At 47.7% G+C, this 17,276-nt stretch overlaps 7 protein-coding genes across 7 annotated transcripts; 1 reads left to right on the top strand and 6 right to left on the bottom strand.

Annotated features, from left to right (window-relative positions):
* Positions 1–10: 10 nt before the first annotated feature.
* On the bottom strand, positions 11–409 carry B0J16DRAFT_381215 (uncharacterized protein; the record flags this gene model as incomplete). The annotated part of the gene is made up of 2 exons (XM_046131136.1): positions 11–158; positions 210–409. 2 exons carry the CDS (start codon positions 407–409, stop codon positions 11–13), a joined length of 348 nt encoding a protein of 115 aa, XP_045987241.1.
* An 892-nt stretch (positions 410–1,301) lies between these two features.
* B0J16DRAFT_395307 (major facilitator superfamily domain-containing protein) lies at positions 1,302–3,296 on the bottom strand (the record flags this gene model as incomplete). Its single annotated transcript, XM_046132186.1, has 2 exons — positions 1,302–2,674; positions 2,729–3,296. 2 exons carry the CDS (start codon positions 3,294–3,296, stop codon positions 1,551–1,553), a joined length of 1,692 nt encoding a protein of 563 aa, XP_045987240.1. The 3' UTR covers positions 1,302–1,550.
* Positions 3,297–4,292: 996 nt separating this feature from the next.
* B0J16DRAFT_369453 (fungal-specific transcription factor domain-containing protein) lies at positions 4,293–6,512 on the bottom strand. The gene is made up of 3 exons (XM_046130275.1): positions 5,807–6,512; positions 5,298–5,754; positions 4,293–5,240 (listed from the first exon to the last, which is right to left on the bottom strand). The coding sequence occupies exons 1-3, from the start codon at positions 6,300–6,302 to the stop codon at positions 4,547–4,549; spliced, it is 1,647 nt and encodes a 548-aa protein (XP_045987239.1). The 5' UTR covers positions 6,303–6,512; the 3' UTR covers positions 4,293–4,546.
* A 619-nt stretch (positions 6,513–7,131) lies between these two features.
* Positions 7,132–10,512, bottom strand: B0J16DRAFT_395306 (uncharacterized protein; the record flags this gene model as incomplete). Its single annotated transcript, XM_046132185.1, has 4 exons — positions 7,132–7,761; positions 7,812–9,277; positions 9,328–10,210; positions 10,258–10,512. The coding sequence occupies 4 exons, from the start codon at positions 10,510–10,512 to the stop codon at positions 7,132–7,134; spliced, it is 3,234 nt and encodes a 1,077-aa protein (XP_045987238.1).
* Positions 10,513–11,612: 1,100 nt separating this feature from the next.
* B0J16DRAFT_75933 (tryptophan synthase beta subunit-like PLP-dependent enzyme) lies at positions 11,613–12,901 on the top strand. The gene is made up of 2 exons (XM_046134444.1): positions 11,613–12,054; positions 12,106–12,901. The coding sequence occupies exons 1-2, from the start codon at positions 11,755–11,757 to the stop codon at positions 12,826–12,828; spliced, it is 1,023 nt and encodes a 340-aa protein (XP_045987237.1). The 5' UTR covers positions 11,613–11,754; the 3' UTR covers positions 12,829–12,901.
* A 232-nt stretch (positions 12,902–13,133) lies between these two features.
* Positions 13,134–14,568, bottom strand: B0J16DRAFT_369451 (uncharacterized protein; the record flags this gene model as incomplete). Its single annotated transcript, XM_046130274.1, has 1 exon — positions 13,134–14,568. One exon carries the CDS (start codon positions 14,566–14,568, stop codon positions 13,192–13,194), a length of 1,377 nt encoding a protein of 458 aa, XP_045987236.1. The 3' UTR covers positions 13,134–13,191.
* Positions 14,569–15,367: 799 nt separating this feature from the next.
* B0J16DRAFT_334964 (acyltransferase family-domain-containing protein) lies at positions 15,368–17,267 on the bottom strand. The gene has a single exon (XM_046127021.1). The coding sequence runs from the start codon at positions 16,921–16,923 to the stop codon at positions 15,409–15,411; it is 1,515 nt and encodes a 504-aa protein (XP_045987235.1). The 5' UTR covers positions 16,924–17,267; the 3' UTR covers positions 15,368–15,408.
* Positions 17,268–17,276: the final 9 nt, after the last annotated feature.

Genomic DNA, 17,276 nt, shown 5'->3' with positions numbered 1-17,276 from the left:
GGTAGAGTACCTAGACATAAACAATCTTCGTAATAGTAGGTCTGGCCGCCTCAACAGTGACAGCTGAAGCTCCCGCACAAGAACAAGCAGTAAGATACCTCGGCTCTCCGGAGCAGGCGCTTGCATAAGTAGGAATGGACTTGGTCACATAGACAGTGCTAGGACAGTTAGCATGAATGCCCACAGCGGCTGGAGTACTAGTTACTTACCTAGCCTCAGGAGTGGTGGTCACTTTGAGGTAAGCTTCACACTCAGCCTTGTAAGAGGCAACGACTGCTGGGCCGCGGTGACCAGGGACAACGGCGCGAGCACAATTATCACCGCATTGACCGGTTCGTTCTTGGAGTTCTCTGGGGATGTTGATTGCCAGGACTGGGGCGATGAGAGCGGTGATGAGAGTGAACTTCATGATGAAGGTATTGCTTGAGTTGTGCAAAGAGAGGAGTTGGGCTTGGAGGAATGCTCACGGATGCCAGGTTGCTCTGCTGAACAGGAACTCCAACAGTTCTTTATAGATAATCCATGTCCAGCCGAAGTTCAGCTCCGCTCTACAAAACCACATCCCCTGAATAATATCCCATCTAGACCCATACTCAATTCTAACGGTCTGGTATGTTTAAGCTCAAGCCAAGAGTCTGTCGCCTCTTTTTCTCAGCCTTGCATGCTTTTCTCGAATAGCGCAACGGTTAGCCAATCTAAACGCCACAGACCCAACCGTCAAAGGGGCACCAGCTGTTACCAGCACGATCTAGATCCCAAAAGTCAAAGAACAGATCCGATAAGGCAATAGTATAACAGTCCAGGTACAAGATCGGGCAATGTTTGTTACAGCGCATGACAGCTTTGGTTAGAGGCGTTGTGAAATTGTGGAAATTAGAGGGAGGCTATTTGAAGTCTTGGTCCACGGGTTCCGGATTTGGACGATGAGTGGATTCAGGGTCTTGTCAATCAGAGCTGAGAGGTCAAATGAGGCAAAGCCGTCAAAAGAGGATCTTGAAAGGGGGAGAGTCATTGATGGGGGCGTCTTGTCAGGTACGTTACTTCAATTGAGTAAGGTGCATAATGAGGCTGCGTGGAGGGTCGTCAGGAAGCTGAAGGACTTGGTAGCGCATTTCTTCAATGCCAGAAGAATTGGCCGCCGAAACATGAGGAACGAAATAAGTTAATCACTTTATACAAACTTAGAATAGCTCTTAGGCTACTTTATTATGGTAGCCTAAGCCTTGAGGACATTGCTTCTGTTACCCACCTGTGGGAGACAGTGGAAGTCGGATGGGAGCTGGAGAATGTATCACAGGAAGCTAGTTCAATAACGAAAGCATCAATTACTGTATTTGATGGAGATCATACAAAAAGAATAGGTAATCTACCTATCCAGGGTATGTAAAACTACGAGAAGTTTCAAGACGATGTTCCGCTTCACGGAACATCCGAGACTTGACTGTGCAGTGGGGAATGATTGAGTCAATCAATCTCCCCCACCCAGTCGGTTTGACAATCTGCTCATGAGGACCTTGCGGTTTTTGTCAAGCAATCATACCTATCCTCAACTACATATCCATACCATCACGAATGCGCAAAAAGTTGGCATATCGCTCTAAAGTCCAGCGTCGCGACGCCTTACCCCAGATGGCCATGGGAAGAGAAGTCAAAATAACGACAAAGCTCAGAACACCAAGCTCAACAAAGGTGTTTTGCAAGCCGGTATCAAGCCAGTAGCTACACACGAAGGTGAAAATGGTGGCGATGGAGTTATTAATAACAGCCACGCCTACCATGCCCTCTAGGACCATGTCCGGGTAGCTATCGGCGAGGTAAGTGATGCTCAGATCACCTGCGCAGCCGTACCCGAAGCCGATAAAGCCCAGGGCGACGTAAGGAACGGGCCAGTCCCAGTGCTGAGCTGATCCGATACCAAATAACCACATACCCAAGGGAAAGATGATGACGCAAAGGACCATGAGGTAGAGACGGTACTCAGCTTCCATGACACCCTTATTGCGCTTCGCCATCCAGAGAATGAACTTGTCGCTGCAGTATCCACCGTAGAAACAGCCAATCACACTTCCAATCAAAGTCGGAATGTTCATGTTGGCGACAGCTGAGTCGCTATAGTTGTAAGGTTCTCTGACCCAGTAATCCTCCTCGACAGTAAGGTAGAATGACAGCGCGATGTTCTGCATTCCCCACTGCAGACCAGCGTACCAAACTGCGGGAAAAGAAAAGATACGCATAGTATGCCACAGGCGGTGGACATACTGCTTCAAACCCAATCCGCGCAAGTTGGACGCCGGTGTGATGAGGGCAATGCGCTGCCAGTATGACTTCTTGCGCGCGAACGAATCAGAGAGTCTGTTGCGCTCAACCTCTTCGCGGCGTCGCGCAGAAGCATCGCGCGCAATCTCTGCTTCCTCGTCGATAGGCGGATTGACGCCCTTCTCTGTTGCGTCTTTCGTAATTACTTGGTCACCATGGTGCACAGGAATTGGGTCAGGGACGCCTTCAACATTGCCTCGGACAACGCCGCGCTCCTCAACTCGCTCGAGGTCAATATAGCGACTGCGCTCGAAAGCTGTCTCCTCAAGACCAAAGTAGAAAAGAAGCAGGGTAAACCCCGAGGCAATAGCACCCATGTGACCAATCCAGCGCCACCCAACATGCTCAGCCAGATAGCCTCCAATCAGAGGTCCAACATAAGTACCGACTGTTGTCGCAAGGGTATACATACCCAGCGAAGTACCGTTCTGGTGCTCGAACCAGATATCTAGCAGAGAAAGCTGCACAACTGCCTCAGCGACGGATTCAGAAGCCCCAACAAAAAGCTGAGACCAAACTGTATCCGCCGTATTGGTCAAATGCCCAAACCAGATATTGCCAATAAGACCCCATACTGTCCCTACCAAGTATAGAATGCGGCGTCCGTAAAGATGGGTCGCAGGTGAACTCAGAAGTGTCCAGTATCCAATTGCAACGAAGAGAACGCCTGCGCCGGTGTTGAACACATCGTAGCTAATGCCATATTTCTCGTTTACACCAGTACTGGCAGCGCCGGCGACATTCGAGGTAGCAGCAGTCAAAGCAACGATGTAACACACCAGAAACGAGTGCCAGATCTTGCGCGCAAGACTCCAGTTCAATGGATCGTTGGGAGACTTTGTCGGAGACGGAACGAGAATGACATCGCCGTGTTTTTCGACACCGGTATCGTTGGAGGCGACGCTTGCCCTTTCGTCTGTAAATAGACGGCGTGTGCCCGGAAGGACTTCATCAAGGTCGCGAGCAGACGGAACGGCCATCCGCGTCGATTTGCAGTGGTGGATATAGGTGGAGTTTTGTATTTATCGTCTAGGGCAAACGGCTCCTCGGAGCCGCATTCACTCGCGTTAGGGAGGATAGGTATGGGTTTGTAGGATATCGATCGAGAGTCAGCAAGACATTGTCCAATATGTTAATAAGTCTGTAGATCAGAGTAATAGCAGCAGCGGAGGGGGGAGGGGAAGACTTTTCCCTTTTATACTACCATCACTCAACTACGCCCGCGATCTCCATATTATCTTTCTGACCTATGTTCTTGCCCCCCACCCAGGTTCGCGAACAAAACCCTTGTCGGGCCGCAATGGGGACAACGGAGCGATCCCCCAAAAGGCAGAGCGTCTTACAATTGTGGTACGTTTGTACGGGTTTAAGCTGTTGATGTCATGGTACGGGTCTTGCGGGTGAAGGTGTGCAAGACGGCACACCACTTCCGTTGTGGGAGATAAGGTCGCGTGCATGGACATTGGACGATTGATGATCCCTGGGGCGACTTTTGACAGTCGATAACGGCCTCTCCGCTATTAGATTAGGCGAATTCTGTTATGTTGCGTTGTTGCTCATAGGCTTTGACATGGGGGTAAGAGGGAGATATTGAGGCTTGTTTCGCCGCGTTGGTGTCGCGAGGAATGTTTCGATGCGCCGCCATTAACAAACAGGGTTAGCTGATAGCTTAGTCACCCAATCATCGATGATCCGGGAATAAGCCCAAACGGCTGTACATCACAGTAATATCAGCGCCGTCGAATTACCACATTCAACTTTAGAAACCCCTTGATCCAAAGTATTTCCTCTATTGTTGTCTGCAGGTGTTCATGATGCAATTGTTGTGTCGTTTAATTAGCGCACAGAAGGATGTAAAATGTCGCATGGTCAAAGCCGTCCAGCCCCAGGTCAAGGGCCAGGGTTATCGCAGCCCAACGGACGGGTATTCAAGGAAAGTATCATGATCCTGATATCTTCAGAAAGAAATTTTAATTCCAGAATTACATGATGCGTGAGCTTGGATTTTATTTCGTATTCTTCGTCAAATATTGCTGTGGTATCAAAAATGTCCTGTTTTCCCATGATCCCATCCGCAGGCTGTCAGAAGAATTGGCCGTCATAAGCATAAGAGACGAAATAGTTTAGTCATCTTATGCCAATTTAGACTAGCATTTAGGCTACTTTATTTTAGTAGCCTAAGCCTTAAGAACATTTCTTCTGTTACCCACCCAGCACATCTCAGCCAAATTTAGACCATCAAAAAGTCCACATTCAAATCTTTGAGCTTCTGCACCCAGTTCATATACCCGTCGTCTTGGGTTTGGTTCTTCCATAGGATCTGCAATGTATCGATCGCAGAGTATAGAAATCCCCATGGACATATTGCTGCTACCATCTTTAATCGATCCATAACCCAGGCGCGGGACTCCGGAGTCGTTGCCGTCGTTCCATAAATAAAGGTGGGCCATCCTGTCGCTTTGAAGTTTGGATCCTCGTCGGGTAACGGTAGGAGCGTCTCGTAAAGATCCTGGATGAGACTTTGACAAACTTGGTCTGGCATCCTGGTGCGCAACGCAGGCGATGACTGGATGATGTAGAGGCACGTTGCCAGTCTATGCGCGGAACCAGTACGGCAACTGCTCCAGAGAGCTACTTCATTTGAATCAGGCACTCTGTCCTTTGCCCACTGGAGTACGTCGAGACGTTGTGCACGATCCAACAGGTTGGTGAATTCAACCAGGGCTTCTTGGCCGGAGACGCGCCCTTGTGATTCGGAATGTAGTAGCTGTGCCGTCTCCCGAAGAATGTCCAGAACCTCTGGAGGACAACAGAAGAATGAGTTATTTGTCCTGGAGAGTGTCGACTTAACTTGACTTGGAGAAAAAGACGCCGCTTGCGTGCCTGGTGTTGACGGATTGAAGGATAAACTCAGAGTGCAATATCTATGATCGGAAGAGTCAGCCACTAGTCTACCATGAATCCGAATACTCTCCACTTACACATAGCAATCCGCTACTATGTAGTCTCGTAATGTTGTGTCGAAACTAGCATATGGCTCCATCATATTCAAAAGCTTCTTCGCGCCCTCAAGATGAGGCCGCCAACTTTGCCAACCCGATTCGATAAGCTCCGAGTTGATAAGGAACAAAACAGTAGCAAGAATCACATCGGCTCCAATAGTGTCAATATTGCGTAGTGCTTCGGGCATCATTTGTAATCCTTTTTGTTTGGCAACGAGAGCGTCCATAAGCAATTTCTTCGGCGCCTCTTTTCTTGTATATGAGTCTGGACCTAGCCAGGGTCTTGACAAATTACACATGTGAGCCGCAGATACTGCAATGATGATTTGTTGTAAGAAGGCATGTTCATTTGTGAGTTGTAAAAGGTTAAGATATGGATTTCTGTTGCTTTTGGTTTGTTCATCACCGACAAGATCCAGGCTGACTCGATTTGAAACTGAGTTAAGGGTTAGCATGCTAAAAGACTGGCGTCTCAAGTGAAGTCATACAATAATTCAAATACCACCGTTGCGAATGCGTCATATCTTGAAATAAAGGATCAACCAATGTCCATGGTGAGCCTGACGATGTTGGTGATGGAGGTGAAGGAGGAGACCATGGTTGCGTTTTATCTTGAAGGACGAGTTGATTTTCTTGAGGCGACGCTAAACCCCATGCACCGGATTCGACGGTTGGTGTATCGAGAGAGTCCGTTTGCATATCGGGAGATATCTCAGTGACTTCTGCTTCACCTTGCTTCGGCAGACGACACACGGAAGCACTGGAGCTTTGTCCGGCTAGCTTCCCTCGTGTGGCAACTGAGCCGGTCCATAGGAACAGACGGCCATAGCCTAAGCACTCAACCCCCCTAGAAACGCATTTGGTGCAATGAGGAATAGACTTGTCGCAGCGTAATCGAGCCCGACGACAACTATGGCAGGCTTTCTTAGCCAGAGGGGCGTTACTAGCAGTGATAGTCTCGCTGTCGGGGGGTGAGGATGACATCGGATATATGAGATGAATGCGAGTTTCAATTGAGGCCTTGCTCCCCTGTGCTTATTAAGGCAACCAAGGTTCGGAGGCGATTCGGATTTATGCAAGGGAGCGTGTATCAAGTCAAAAAGCAGTTGTTGATCATGCGCAGAGTCTTGTTGGCAAAAATGGGTATACTTTTGTTGACCTTGGAATCCTGGCTCTCGGTTTGTAAGATGTTTGGTAGACTTTCGAAACTCGCAATTCCAGGCTACGGAATGTCGAGGAATTGAGGTTGAGGAGTTGATGCCTGAGTGCCAAGGCCTCAATCTCGGCATAAGCGGAGACTTGTCTAGGCATAACCGCGAAAAAGATCTGGAACACTAAATGATGACCTACCCAAAGGAGCTAAGTAGCGGTATATTCTTTGTCTTCAGTACAAACCCCAGCGTATGAATGGATGTCAATACGTAAGTGAAATAAAGCAAAATATTGACGAGCTGGGGTCTTAGACTCGCTACTGTTTCAATATTCTATTATCAGGTTGGTAATTTCTCTTTGCCAAATTTGTTGTCCCAGATGTACGGGTGTATAACGGCTCGTGATTAGATATACACACTTGTTTCCAGCCCAAAATTCACACACTCGTCAATTGCTGCAGTTTGTACGAGAAGCGCATGGGATGAAGTTGTTCAGGGGATTGAAAATGTTGATTTATTGAGTTTACCTTTGCCGATCTAGTATCTCCTAAATCTATAATAAATAGTCTAATAAAACAGAAGAAGTCCCATTGCTCATTGGTATGCTAACAAGAGCAGTATCACCGCTATGGATGCTGTGAATGTTGCCCTACCCTGAATAACTAACATTTTTGATCACCATTGCAACCCGAGTCGCTATTAGTCCCAGAATCATACATATATCTCCCAAAAACAAATTGTTCAACATCAGTGATATCCTTCCTGAATTCCTTTGGAACCGTTCGACGGAAGTAAACCCTCTTCGCCCATTTGTATAACTCGGCCCCAGCAAAGAAAATACCAACAGCGATAAAGACAACGGCCCACTCCCAATCAATGGGGCTATGCATGAATACCACACGGTTGATCACGGGAATGTACAACGTAGGTGGGATAAGAACAAAGCTGAGAGTGACAGACCAGAACAGGAAAGGGTTCTTCCAAAGTCGTCTTGTCCAGGCTTTGAAACTACCGCCGTCTTCAAAGATTTCTGCGAAGAAGGAACGGCGAAAGTCAACTAGTTGCCAGGCGAAGAGAAGGAAGTCCCAGGTCATGACCGTGAAAGCTGTCGACCGGGCCGAGAAGACCGTTTCGCAGGATTCGGAGTATGTGCTGTTGCAGTCGTGGCCGAGACCTTGATTGTTGAAACCGAAGAGGATGATGACAGAGGAACCGAGAATACTGATTAGCATCATGATACCGTAGGCTCCGAGGTCAACAAGGAATTCGGGAGTGAAAACGCCGTATTTGAGCTGCGCCTTTGGTTAGCTTGATTATCAAAATGGTCCATGGGGCTACTTACACTCTGAGGTGGCCGGCGGAGAATATCAGGACTAGCTTGCTCAAACCCAAGACCAGTCTCCGTAAAGGCTCCAGCGACAAGTAACATCCAGATAATTTCCACAGGAGTCATAAGAAAGACAGATACGCCACTTTCATCCTTGAATGCCAGCCCAGCAAGAAGAGAGATAACAAATGCGACATTGGCTGCGAGTACATGAAGAATGAATTTTTGAACATTATCAAAGATTCGACGTCCTTCCTCGACTGCATTGAGAATAGAAGCAAAGTTGTCGTCCGACAGAATGATATCAGCGGAGTCTTTAGCGACATCTGACCCATTGAGACCCATTGCGATACCAACGTCTGCGCGCTTTAAGCTAGGACTGTCGTTGACGCCATCGCCGGTCATGGCAACATAGGCGCCACGGCGGTGCAAAGCCTCGATCATACGAACTTTTGTTGTAGGTGAGCAACGAGCAACAACACGAGGTAGCTCGGGCAAAGCGTCAAGTTCAGCGTCGGAGAGATGGTCGAAATCGTGAGCTGCCATGACCATAGCTTGGGCGACATCGGCACGTATCATCTGCATCCTTTCGGGCGAAGGAATGATACACACATCGGCGGCGATGGCCCGAGCAGTTTCAGGATGATCACCGGTGAGCATGTGCACGATAATGCCAGCTTTCTGGCATTTCTGAACACTGTCACGGGTTTCAGGACGGGGAGGGTCGTAGATACCGATAAGGCCTCGGAAAACAAGATCTTTCTCGAAATCGGCTCGGTTCATCGCGGAAGATAGGTCCTCGGGTAGGTCGGTGACTGGTGATCGGCTGGCAAGAGCGAGGACGCGAAGGCCGAGACGAGCAAATGCTTCCATATTCTGCAGAATGGACTCATGAGCTGCGGTATCAAGTAATACAATTTCTCCAGAGACGTCCATAGAGACGCAGCTACTAAGGACACGTTCAACTGCACCCTTAGTGAAGATGTGTCTCTCATTGGTAGCTGTATCTTGGAAGATGACGGACATCTTCTTGACATCTGAATCGAATGGGAATTCGGCGAGCTGCTTCCATCGCGGATCAGGACCAGATAACAGAGACATGCGATTCCAGTTGAAGCGAGTCACAAAAACCTGAATAGCAATTTCTGTTGGATCACCCTGCACTCGCCATTCCTCAGGGCCGCCGTCCTTGCTACCTTTCTCAACGATAGCCACATTGGCGAGAGAGGCTATGTCTAGATAGTGCTGGAGGCCTTTGTTGGCTTTACGTTCTTCCAAGGGGTCGATTGAGTGAGATTTTGACTCCCCTCCTGGAGCAGGCAGTTCGGAGGGTTGAACGGGAGTGCAATTGATGTCGCCGAGCGTAGGGTTATAGGGTTCATTCGTGGAAGCGACAGAGTACGTCCCTTGTCCTGGAACCCAGGCCATTCGGACAACCATCTTTCCTTGGGTAAGCGTACCGGTCTTGTCGGAGCAGATATCTAGTCCAATGTTAGTCACAATCACAGAAGGTTCGTGGATTGATACTTACTGGTCACTCCACCAAGAGCCTCCAGACTCTGCATATTGCTGACAACAACCTTTCGATCCGCCATCTGTTTGGTTCCGGCAGCCATAGTAATAGTTAACACTAATATTAAGGAAACCGGGAGGGTTCCCACAGCTGTCGCAACAGCATAGATGATGACATCCTTTCGGGGGTCAAATTTATTGGCTGCCAAGACGATGATAGCGCACAAGACGGCAAAGGCGAAAACGTAAAGGAATAGCTTGGACAGCTTTCGTTGCAGCGGAGTTCCAACGTTGAGGCCAAGAAACTCGCCAATGATATCAGAGGTTGTCAGAAGCCATTTGGTAGCATAAGCGCCAAATGAACTTCTGCCGTTCTCGTCTTTCTTGACCTCTCGCTTCTTCCGTCCAGTGTCTTTGATGGCAGCTGCGATAACTCCAATCTCGGTATGTGATCCAGTTGCAAATACAACGCCCTTTCCACGACCTTTTGTCACAGTGGTGGAACTGTAGCAGACATTGAGTCGATCACCAGGCCCAGTATCGTCATCGAACGCCATCGCTGGGTTCTTCCGTACAGGCACTGATTCTCCCGTGAGTGAAGCCTCGTTGGATTCGAAGTTGGAAACCTCCAGAAGCCTGATGTCAGCAGGCACAGAGTCGCCCATCTTGAGGTTGATAATATCGCCAGGTACGATCTCGCTGGTTTGAATCGTGATGGTCTGTCGATCTCGGAAGACGTTCGCTGTAGGTTGACTGAGTGATTTTAAAGAGTGTACTGTTCGAGCCGCTTGAAGATCTTGGAAAAAGCCGATTACGATATTGAGGAGGATGATAATACCTAGGGCACCGCCTTCTATCCAAGCTTTGATGCCGAAACTGGCGGCCAAAGCAAGGATCAACACCTATGGAAGTCAGTCGACGCCATATACACAACACCATTCCATCTTACCAAGGTCATGCAATTGCAAATCTGAGCAATGAAGATCTTGATGGGTTTAATGCCCTCTTCCTCGCCAAGGTCATTGGCGCCATACTCGACAAGTCTCCGAGACGCCTCAGCAGCGGTCAATCCAGTGTCTGGGTTCGTGCTGAGCTCTTGGATCACGGTCGGCGCGGAAAGAGCATGTGCTGGACGCGGCAAAGGCTTGTTGGACTGCCCAGAGATATGATTCTCCATGTTTGGAGGTAATTCCTTAGGCGACATGGTAGACTGCAAGGCGCAAGGGAACCCGAAGCTGCCAAGCGTTGCGTTGGCGTGACGGTTGAAGGTTGAATTCTGTTTTGGGTAAATTCTAATTAGACAACTATTCGTTATAAAGCTGCGTACTCAAACTTAAACCGCAAGAGGCTCAAATCATCACCAGTAGTGCTCGCTAAAAAAAAAAAGGCACAAGAGGACATCGACATCATATTGGCCTTTTATAAAAAGTGCTGGGTCCCCGACACAACACAGGTCTCGGAAATACATAATTTGACCAGAGTCATATGGGGATGCCAAGAACCATCATACGGCCGTCAGCTAAACCGAGTGAAGCAATTCTTGCCGTCCTGTACTTCGCTTCCTGGGAAATGGGGCTCGGCTTGAAGAACCGACGCAGACAGATGCAAACAAGAGCGGAAGTCTTGGCAGCTGCGGAGCCCGAAAATCCCATTCCTCCGCTGTTACTCTTTACCCTCTGTGTCCGCAATCCCATGTTCCGAATTTAAGTCTTGATATCCCGGTTCGAAGTCTTAATTTCCGAGTGAATGTCGTGCTAAACAGTCATCAAGCTCGAAATTGATCCACGTGGGTCTAAGCTTAATCGGTGAACCAAACATTAGCGTAGTAAGTAATGCTCTTATTGGCTGGAAGCCGATGGTGAATGTGGAAGACATCCATCGAAACGTTCTCTATGGGTTACCGAAAAGGGTATTTGACAGCGAGCAGGCGTTGACTAAAAGATTGACATTTAAGCTTATCCGAAAAGAGGACCTGTGCTTTTTCATAGCGCATGCGTAGACAAACAAGACGACGGTTAAGGTTGAAGGAATTGGCTTTAAGCGTTAATAGTGGATGTTTGGAGTTTTTTTGTCTTTCCAATCGGTGGATCTAATCTTCTATACAATTTGCTCTTTTCCATTGTACTGTTCACAATGTCAAAGACTGCTCTTTCTTTTCGCGAAGGTGCATTAAGAACCGCTTACTTACATTACGTCATTGTACCTCAAGAACCCATGATGCTCTTTCCCAGGTTGCTGCAGCTGACCCTTTGTGCTTAATAATACAGAAATGTCAACCTCACGCCCTTCGTGGTTGTTACTTAGGGAAAATATTTTTGTTGGCGTTTTGGCAAGCGATGTGTTATAATTCTTATCTCAGTACCCTTTGAACCCGAATCGCTCAAGGTTGCACATTTCAAATTACACTTTTTGAAACTGAACTACCTGTGCTGTTGGCATCGTCGCCATGGTCAACCTTCCATCACCTTTCAGGGAGATCGATCGTGTACAACTGACATTCGATCGTCCTACAGACATCGAACCACTATCGCGTATCACAGAATCTTTCAACAGCAAGGTTAAGCTATGGATAGCTCGAGAAGACCGAAATTCTGGTCTTGCATTCTCTGGAAATAAAGTCCGTAAGCTTGAGTATGTGCTGGCAGATGCTCTGGCCCAAGGAGCAGACACTATTGTCACTACAGGCGGCATCCAGTCGAATCATATGTGTCAGACTTCGGCTGCTGCAGCTCGACTTGGCTTTCAAGTAGGTTTAAGTTATCCCGTCATGATGAACTTGGATTGACTGTTTCAAAAGGTTGCTCTCTATCCTGAAGATCGAGTGGCCTCCGATGACAAGGAGTATAGATATCTCGGTAACATCCAAGCCAACGGCATCCTCGGTGCCGAAACCTTTCCCGCAGACACTTCTGAATCTACTGTCATGGAAACTCTCAAAAGCCGCGAGAGAAAGCCATATTTCATTCCTCCCGGTGCTAGTTCTCATCCTCTCGGAGGCCTAGGCTATGCTCGATGGGTATTTGATCTTCTAGAACAGGAAAAGAAACTCGATGTAACCTTTGATGCAATCACCCTCGTTGCCGGATCCTGCTCAACGCTCGGAGGTATACTTGCAGGACTCAAGCTTGCACAAAAGGAGAAAATGCCAGGTTCCAAGAAACGGCTCATCGGGATTTCAGTCTTGCGTGAGACGGAGCAGGATGTCAAGGATCTAGTGCTCCAGATAGCCAGGACCACCGCATCAAAGATAGGAGTTCCTTTGGATGATATCACTGCAGATGACTTTGAAGTCCATACTGCTTACTTAGGGGAAGGATATGGGAAGCTTAATGAGTCAACGGCCGATGCGATGAAGAAGCTGGCCAGGATGGAGGGAATATTGACTGATCCTGTGTATACGGGTAAGGCGTTCACAGGATTGCTTGATATCATCGACAAGGGAGAATTGAATGGCGATAATGTTCTGTTTCTCCATACTGGAGGTCAGAATGTCCTCTCGGCGTACCCACGCCTCAGATAACCATTTGCTCGGGCCTATTTAATATTTAATCTTGTCAGGGTGGGAAACAATGAATTGGAACAGTGTAAGGAAAGGTGTTGTACGTTCAGGATAAGCTTTTCAACGGATTCCACATTGTCGATCATACTGCAGTCCAGTGACAAGCCTACCAAAATCGACATCTGTTGTTGGTTATAATCAAACGATAATCTTGTATTTCGTCGGTGGTCAAATGTGTGCCTTTGCGTTCTTCTTTCTTCTTCTTTTTCGATATACAACTACACAATATACTTTCAAAGCAATAAGTGCAATATATGTTCTTAGAACTCATTATCATTAGACGGCATCTACAGGAATTATGTAGCCGCTACAATCTACATCTATCTAGCCTTCAAAGCACAGTCCCATATCTTTGACCAAATCCTCAGCCCGGATAACTATACCACCTGTCTTCACATCCTCGACCCCAAAACCAAGAAACATTTCATCACCAATGAATCCATGGTATTTCTGTTCTCTACTCTTCCAGCTCATCGATGTAACATAAAACATATCCGAGGTCGATTTCTCAGGATATTGCTTTCTGCCATGAATCCAGATCGGTTTCTGGGATATTGCGTGAATTTCAAAAGGAGCCCGTTGTTTGAAAAGCATGACATAGGGCTCGTAGACGCTGTGGTAGTTGAAGTATGACTTGTGCTGGAAGATCACCATGACAAAAGTGTTTTCGTCGTTGGGAACACACATGGGCTCGTCACGACGACACATGGTGAGCAAAAGAGAGTTGGTCGCTTGATGGATGGATTCAAGATCAGAGGTGAGTTTGGGCAAATACTTGGCGAGACACTGCTCATCGCCTATCGCAGCAGGTGCCAGATCAGGACCAGCTGAGCCATCAGGGCTAATTTGAGAAAACACTCTTTTGGGAGTAATGTCATAGTGGGTGTACATGTTGCCGCTGGTATCCCAGAACAGGAAAAAGTTCTTCTCCATCGTACTCCATGGCGCGGGTCGCTGAAGCTCAGTGCCGAGTCTGAACTCGCTCAGATTGGACATGTCGCCTCGCCAGTTGACCAACGTGCGGAGGTCTTGCACAAACTGACCAATACAAGTAAAGAACGAGGTCGATCCGTATGTTGTGTAGGGCTTCTCAGGACCGTAGAAGACGCGTGCATCATGAGGACCCAAACTCATATGAAGATACGCCATCTCTCCATTGCAATTATTTCCTCCCACCGTTGAAGTGACTGGAAGAGTTACCGGCGTGTGGAGACAGGTAAGGGCATCATCTTTGAACGCAGCGTCGCAGACAAGCTCCGCGAACCACAGTGTGTTGCCGCCTTCTTGTAGCCATTGGGCCACGACGATCCATGTATTGTCGAGGGTTGGGTGGGGAATGATATTCGGATTGAGAGCTGTAAAGTCTCCGAATTGTATCTCAAAGAACTTCTTGTCTTTTGTAGAAAGCGAGAAGATTTCATTGTGTGTTAGGCTTATATCCTTCGGGATGATGCCTTCTGCAAACTGGTTGTTGTCTGGCTGGGTCTCCGGTGTTGGCTGGGGACTTGACGTAGGTGCCGACTCCTCAATATCTAGAGGTTCTTGTTTGTCTTTGGAAGACTTCTTGAGCTGTGAAGGAACCCATTCTTGAACCTGAGATGGAAACCCGACGGGGTCAAGATAGAGTTTCAGAGCAAAGATAATGAGAAGAAAGACTGGAACGACAAAGAGAACCAGTTTTCGCGAGTCTCGGATGAGCATCTTGGAAATGGGAACCTGCAGATGCAACGCATGCAGAAACAAGAGAATATCGGAACCAAGTATGACGAGGTCGAGGTGCCACTGAACGAAGTCTGTTAGATGCTTTGGACCATATTGCTATCTGCGTATGATAATCGACTATTCCCTATTTGAGCCACACTCCGAACAACGAGCAGGGGGCGCAAGATTGAGAGAGCATCCTTTAGCCGAGGAGGAGTTGAAGCTGAGATGGGATCAATTCATGTGGAGTTAATGGTAAGCTGTAATCGCGGGGGAAACGTCACTGATCAATTGACCGAACCAATTACTGGCATTATTCCACTAGTCTTTGATCCATTAAGATTTCAGCTAAACAATCCCTCCAAATGAATGAAAGCTGCCTTGGCAGGTTGAAATTGTGACATTCAATTCGACGTCGACACAAGAATCATATGCATGCCGAGGCTTTTTCTCGTCTGGTCAGGTTTAGTTAGTCCTGCGGGGTTTGCCGCTAGTTAATGTTGGTCAACGGCGCATGTTCCTGAACAGGGGCAACTTTGGGAGGGTTGCAGATCTTAATTGGGGTAGAGTAGCTTTTTGCGGCGTAGGCAAGAGGTTGGGACTTTGGAAGATGCGGACGAATACGAGTGAGAGTAACGTTGTATAGTTGCAGCTGAATCTGGACTCAGAACATGTGACATGATTCTGAGATTAGAGATGTAAATCAAGATGTCAAGATCGATCCCGTTCAGCTGTAAGTAAGCAGCTGAGGAGCCAGACACGGGAATGCAAGGCCAAGGCACAAATGTTACCAAAATTAAGCTTGAATTGTTCTGCATCAACATCATTATACTATCCGTATTAAGCTCTCGCCTGCTTGCTAATTGGATCACCCAAAGCCTTCCTATAGAACCAAGCTGCAAACTTGACACTGGGCGTGTCAATAAACCGAGTAATCACATGAGCTAGTCCAAATGTCAAAGGAACGAGAATCAACTGAGGCACCAGAAAAGCCATCTCGAATCCTTTTGGCCCAGAAGTTGACAAGGGCAGTTTGTTCGCCCAGTGAGGAATATTCTTCATCATGTCGTCGTTTTGCCATCCTGCTGCCATGTATAATCTCTCTCCAACAACCCAGAGAACGGGACCATGAACGAGATATAAGGCGAAGGATATATGGCCGAGGTATTGGCAGAATCTCGTCTCGAAGAAGCTTTTGAGCCAGAAGATTCGAGGGATGGAAGCCACCAGAAAGACAGCAGCGTAGAATAGATAGAACCATTTGTAGTCAAAAACAGCTTGCGGCTTAAACCACGAAAGGTAGTAAAAGCCTCTGTTCTTGGCGAGTTGCTCCAGATTTCGGTTCTCCGAAGGCACGCCGCCCAAAAAGAGGCTGAAGACCAATAAATGGTAAAAAATGAACTCTTTGATTGGTCCAAGACGTGCCATCCACCGAGGAAGATCGCCCTTGTTTGCAAGAAGGTCCAAGTCGCATAGAAGCATACCGGACATGAACATGGCGTAGAAAGATCCGTCAGAGATGTACATGAAGTAAAAGATGAGCCCAAGCTCACACCACAGACGAGCGTTTTTCGAACATCGCGAGAATGCCATCTGCGCTGTGAAGACAACGACTGAGCCTTTGAACTCAATAGGTATAGACCACAAGTGTTTGTTATACGACAACCATGGCTCACCACCTTCTTTGAAGACGAAACTGAAGTTCTTGAACTCGTAGTAAAACACCCACATCTCATCATACCAGCACTTCTGCTTGGTCATGATACGAACCCACACGCCAAATATGTGTAGATACGTGATGTAGATGATCATAGTGAGGATGAGGGGGAGAAACAAGCGGATCCAACGACGGAAGAAGGATGAGGCAAGAACATCGCCTAGTTGGATGTACTCTCCCGCTTGGATCAGACTCATCGGCTTGAGAGATAGCACATAGCCTGAGATGACGAAAAAGGTTGACACGGCATAATGGCCGCCTGCAAAGAAGTGCCGTATACCAGGGAATGTGGCAAAGTAGTATTTTCCTCCATATCCAAAGGCGTTCTCAAAAAGGCCATCTTGATCAATGATGCCGTGTGCCCATAACTGGTGATGGTGGACATACACCAAGAGAGCTGCAAAACCACGAAGGCCGTCCAAATAGGCCGTTGGGCGAAGGTTTTCCAATGGAGGTTTTGATCTTGCGCGTATAAAGTTTTGAACGCTGCTGAAGGCTTGTTTTATCTTGCTGCCTGTCTGAGCTGGTTTCCAGTATGAGGAATATGTTTTGCTGAGGGACCATTCTGAAGAGGAGGAGTCGGATTTGACTTCATCCCAGTCATCGCTGTCAAGTAAACCACTTGTTCGAGGAGACATTGTGAGCAGTCACTGGCAGTCTGACACGCTCAGCACTTGAATGAAGTAATTGATGGATGAAGTTGAAGATGTATGATTGATGCAAAGTAGTCTAGGTAGGACACTCATTTGCAGTGCCGTATGCAACTTGAAGAAATGCAGAAGGTCAAAAGCCGAGGACGAGAATCAACAAGACAAGCATGTGGGAAAAAGTGACGAGGGGACGATGCATGTTGGAAGCAGGGTTCTTTGGGCCAAGACCCACGGACTTTTGAACTGCAGTATACAGCTCAAAGAACATGATGATCTTATTGCGGCATGGGGGAAATCTCGATGGAACTGTAGTACTGGCGTGATGAGAGAATGGGATAGGT

The sequence above is a fragment of the Fusarium flagelliforme genome (assembly GCF_020744385.1).
Source record: "Fusarium flagelliforme strain FIESC 12 MPI-CAGE-AA-0113 chromosome Unknown B0J16scaffold_2, whole genome shotgun sequence".
In the NCBI taxonomy this organism is placed as follows: domain Eukaryota; kingdom Fungi; phylum Ascomycota; class Sordariomycetes; order Hypocreales; family Nectriaceae; genus Fusarium; species Fusarium flagelliforme.
This window is presented reverse-complemented; position numbering and strand designations above follow the sequence as displayed.

Excerpts from the sequence above, each read along its gene's own strand:
- B0J16DRAFT_369453 (XM_046130275.1), bottom strand. The coding sequence starts at position 6,302 with ATGTCATCCTCACCCCCCGACAGCGAGACTATCACTGCTAGTAACGCC. Across the intron at positions 5,755-5,806 it reads ACGGTGGTATTTGAATTATT|TTTCAAATCGAGTCAGCCTG; the intron begins GTATGACTTCAC and ends CCCTTAACTCAG. Across the intron at positions 5,241-5,297 it reads ATAGTAGCGGATTGCTATGT|ATATTGCACTCTGAGTTTAT; the intron begins GTAAGTGGAGAG and ends TTCCGATCATAG.
- B0J16DRAFT_75933 (XM_046134444.1), top strand. The coding sequence starts at position 11,755 with ATGGTCAACCTTCCATCACCTTTCAGGGAGATCGATCGTGTACAACTG. Across the intron at positions 12,055-12,105 it reads CAGCTCGACTTGGCTTTCAA|GTTGCTCTCTATCCTGAAGA; the intron begins GTAGGTTTAAGT and ends CTGTTTCAAAAG.
- B0J16DRAFT_334964 (XM_046127021.1), bottom strand. The coding sequence starts at position 16,923 with ATGTCTCCTCGAACAAGTGGTTTACTTGACAGCGATGACTGGGATGAA.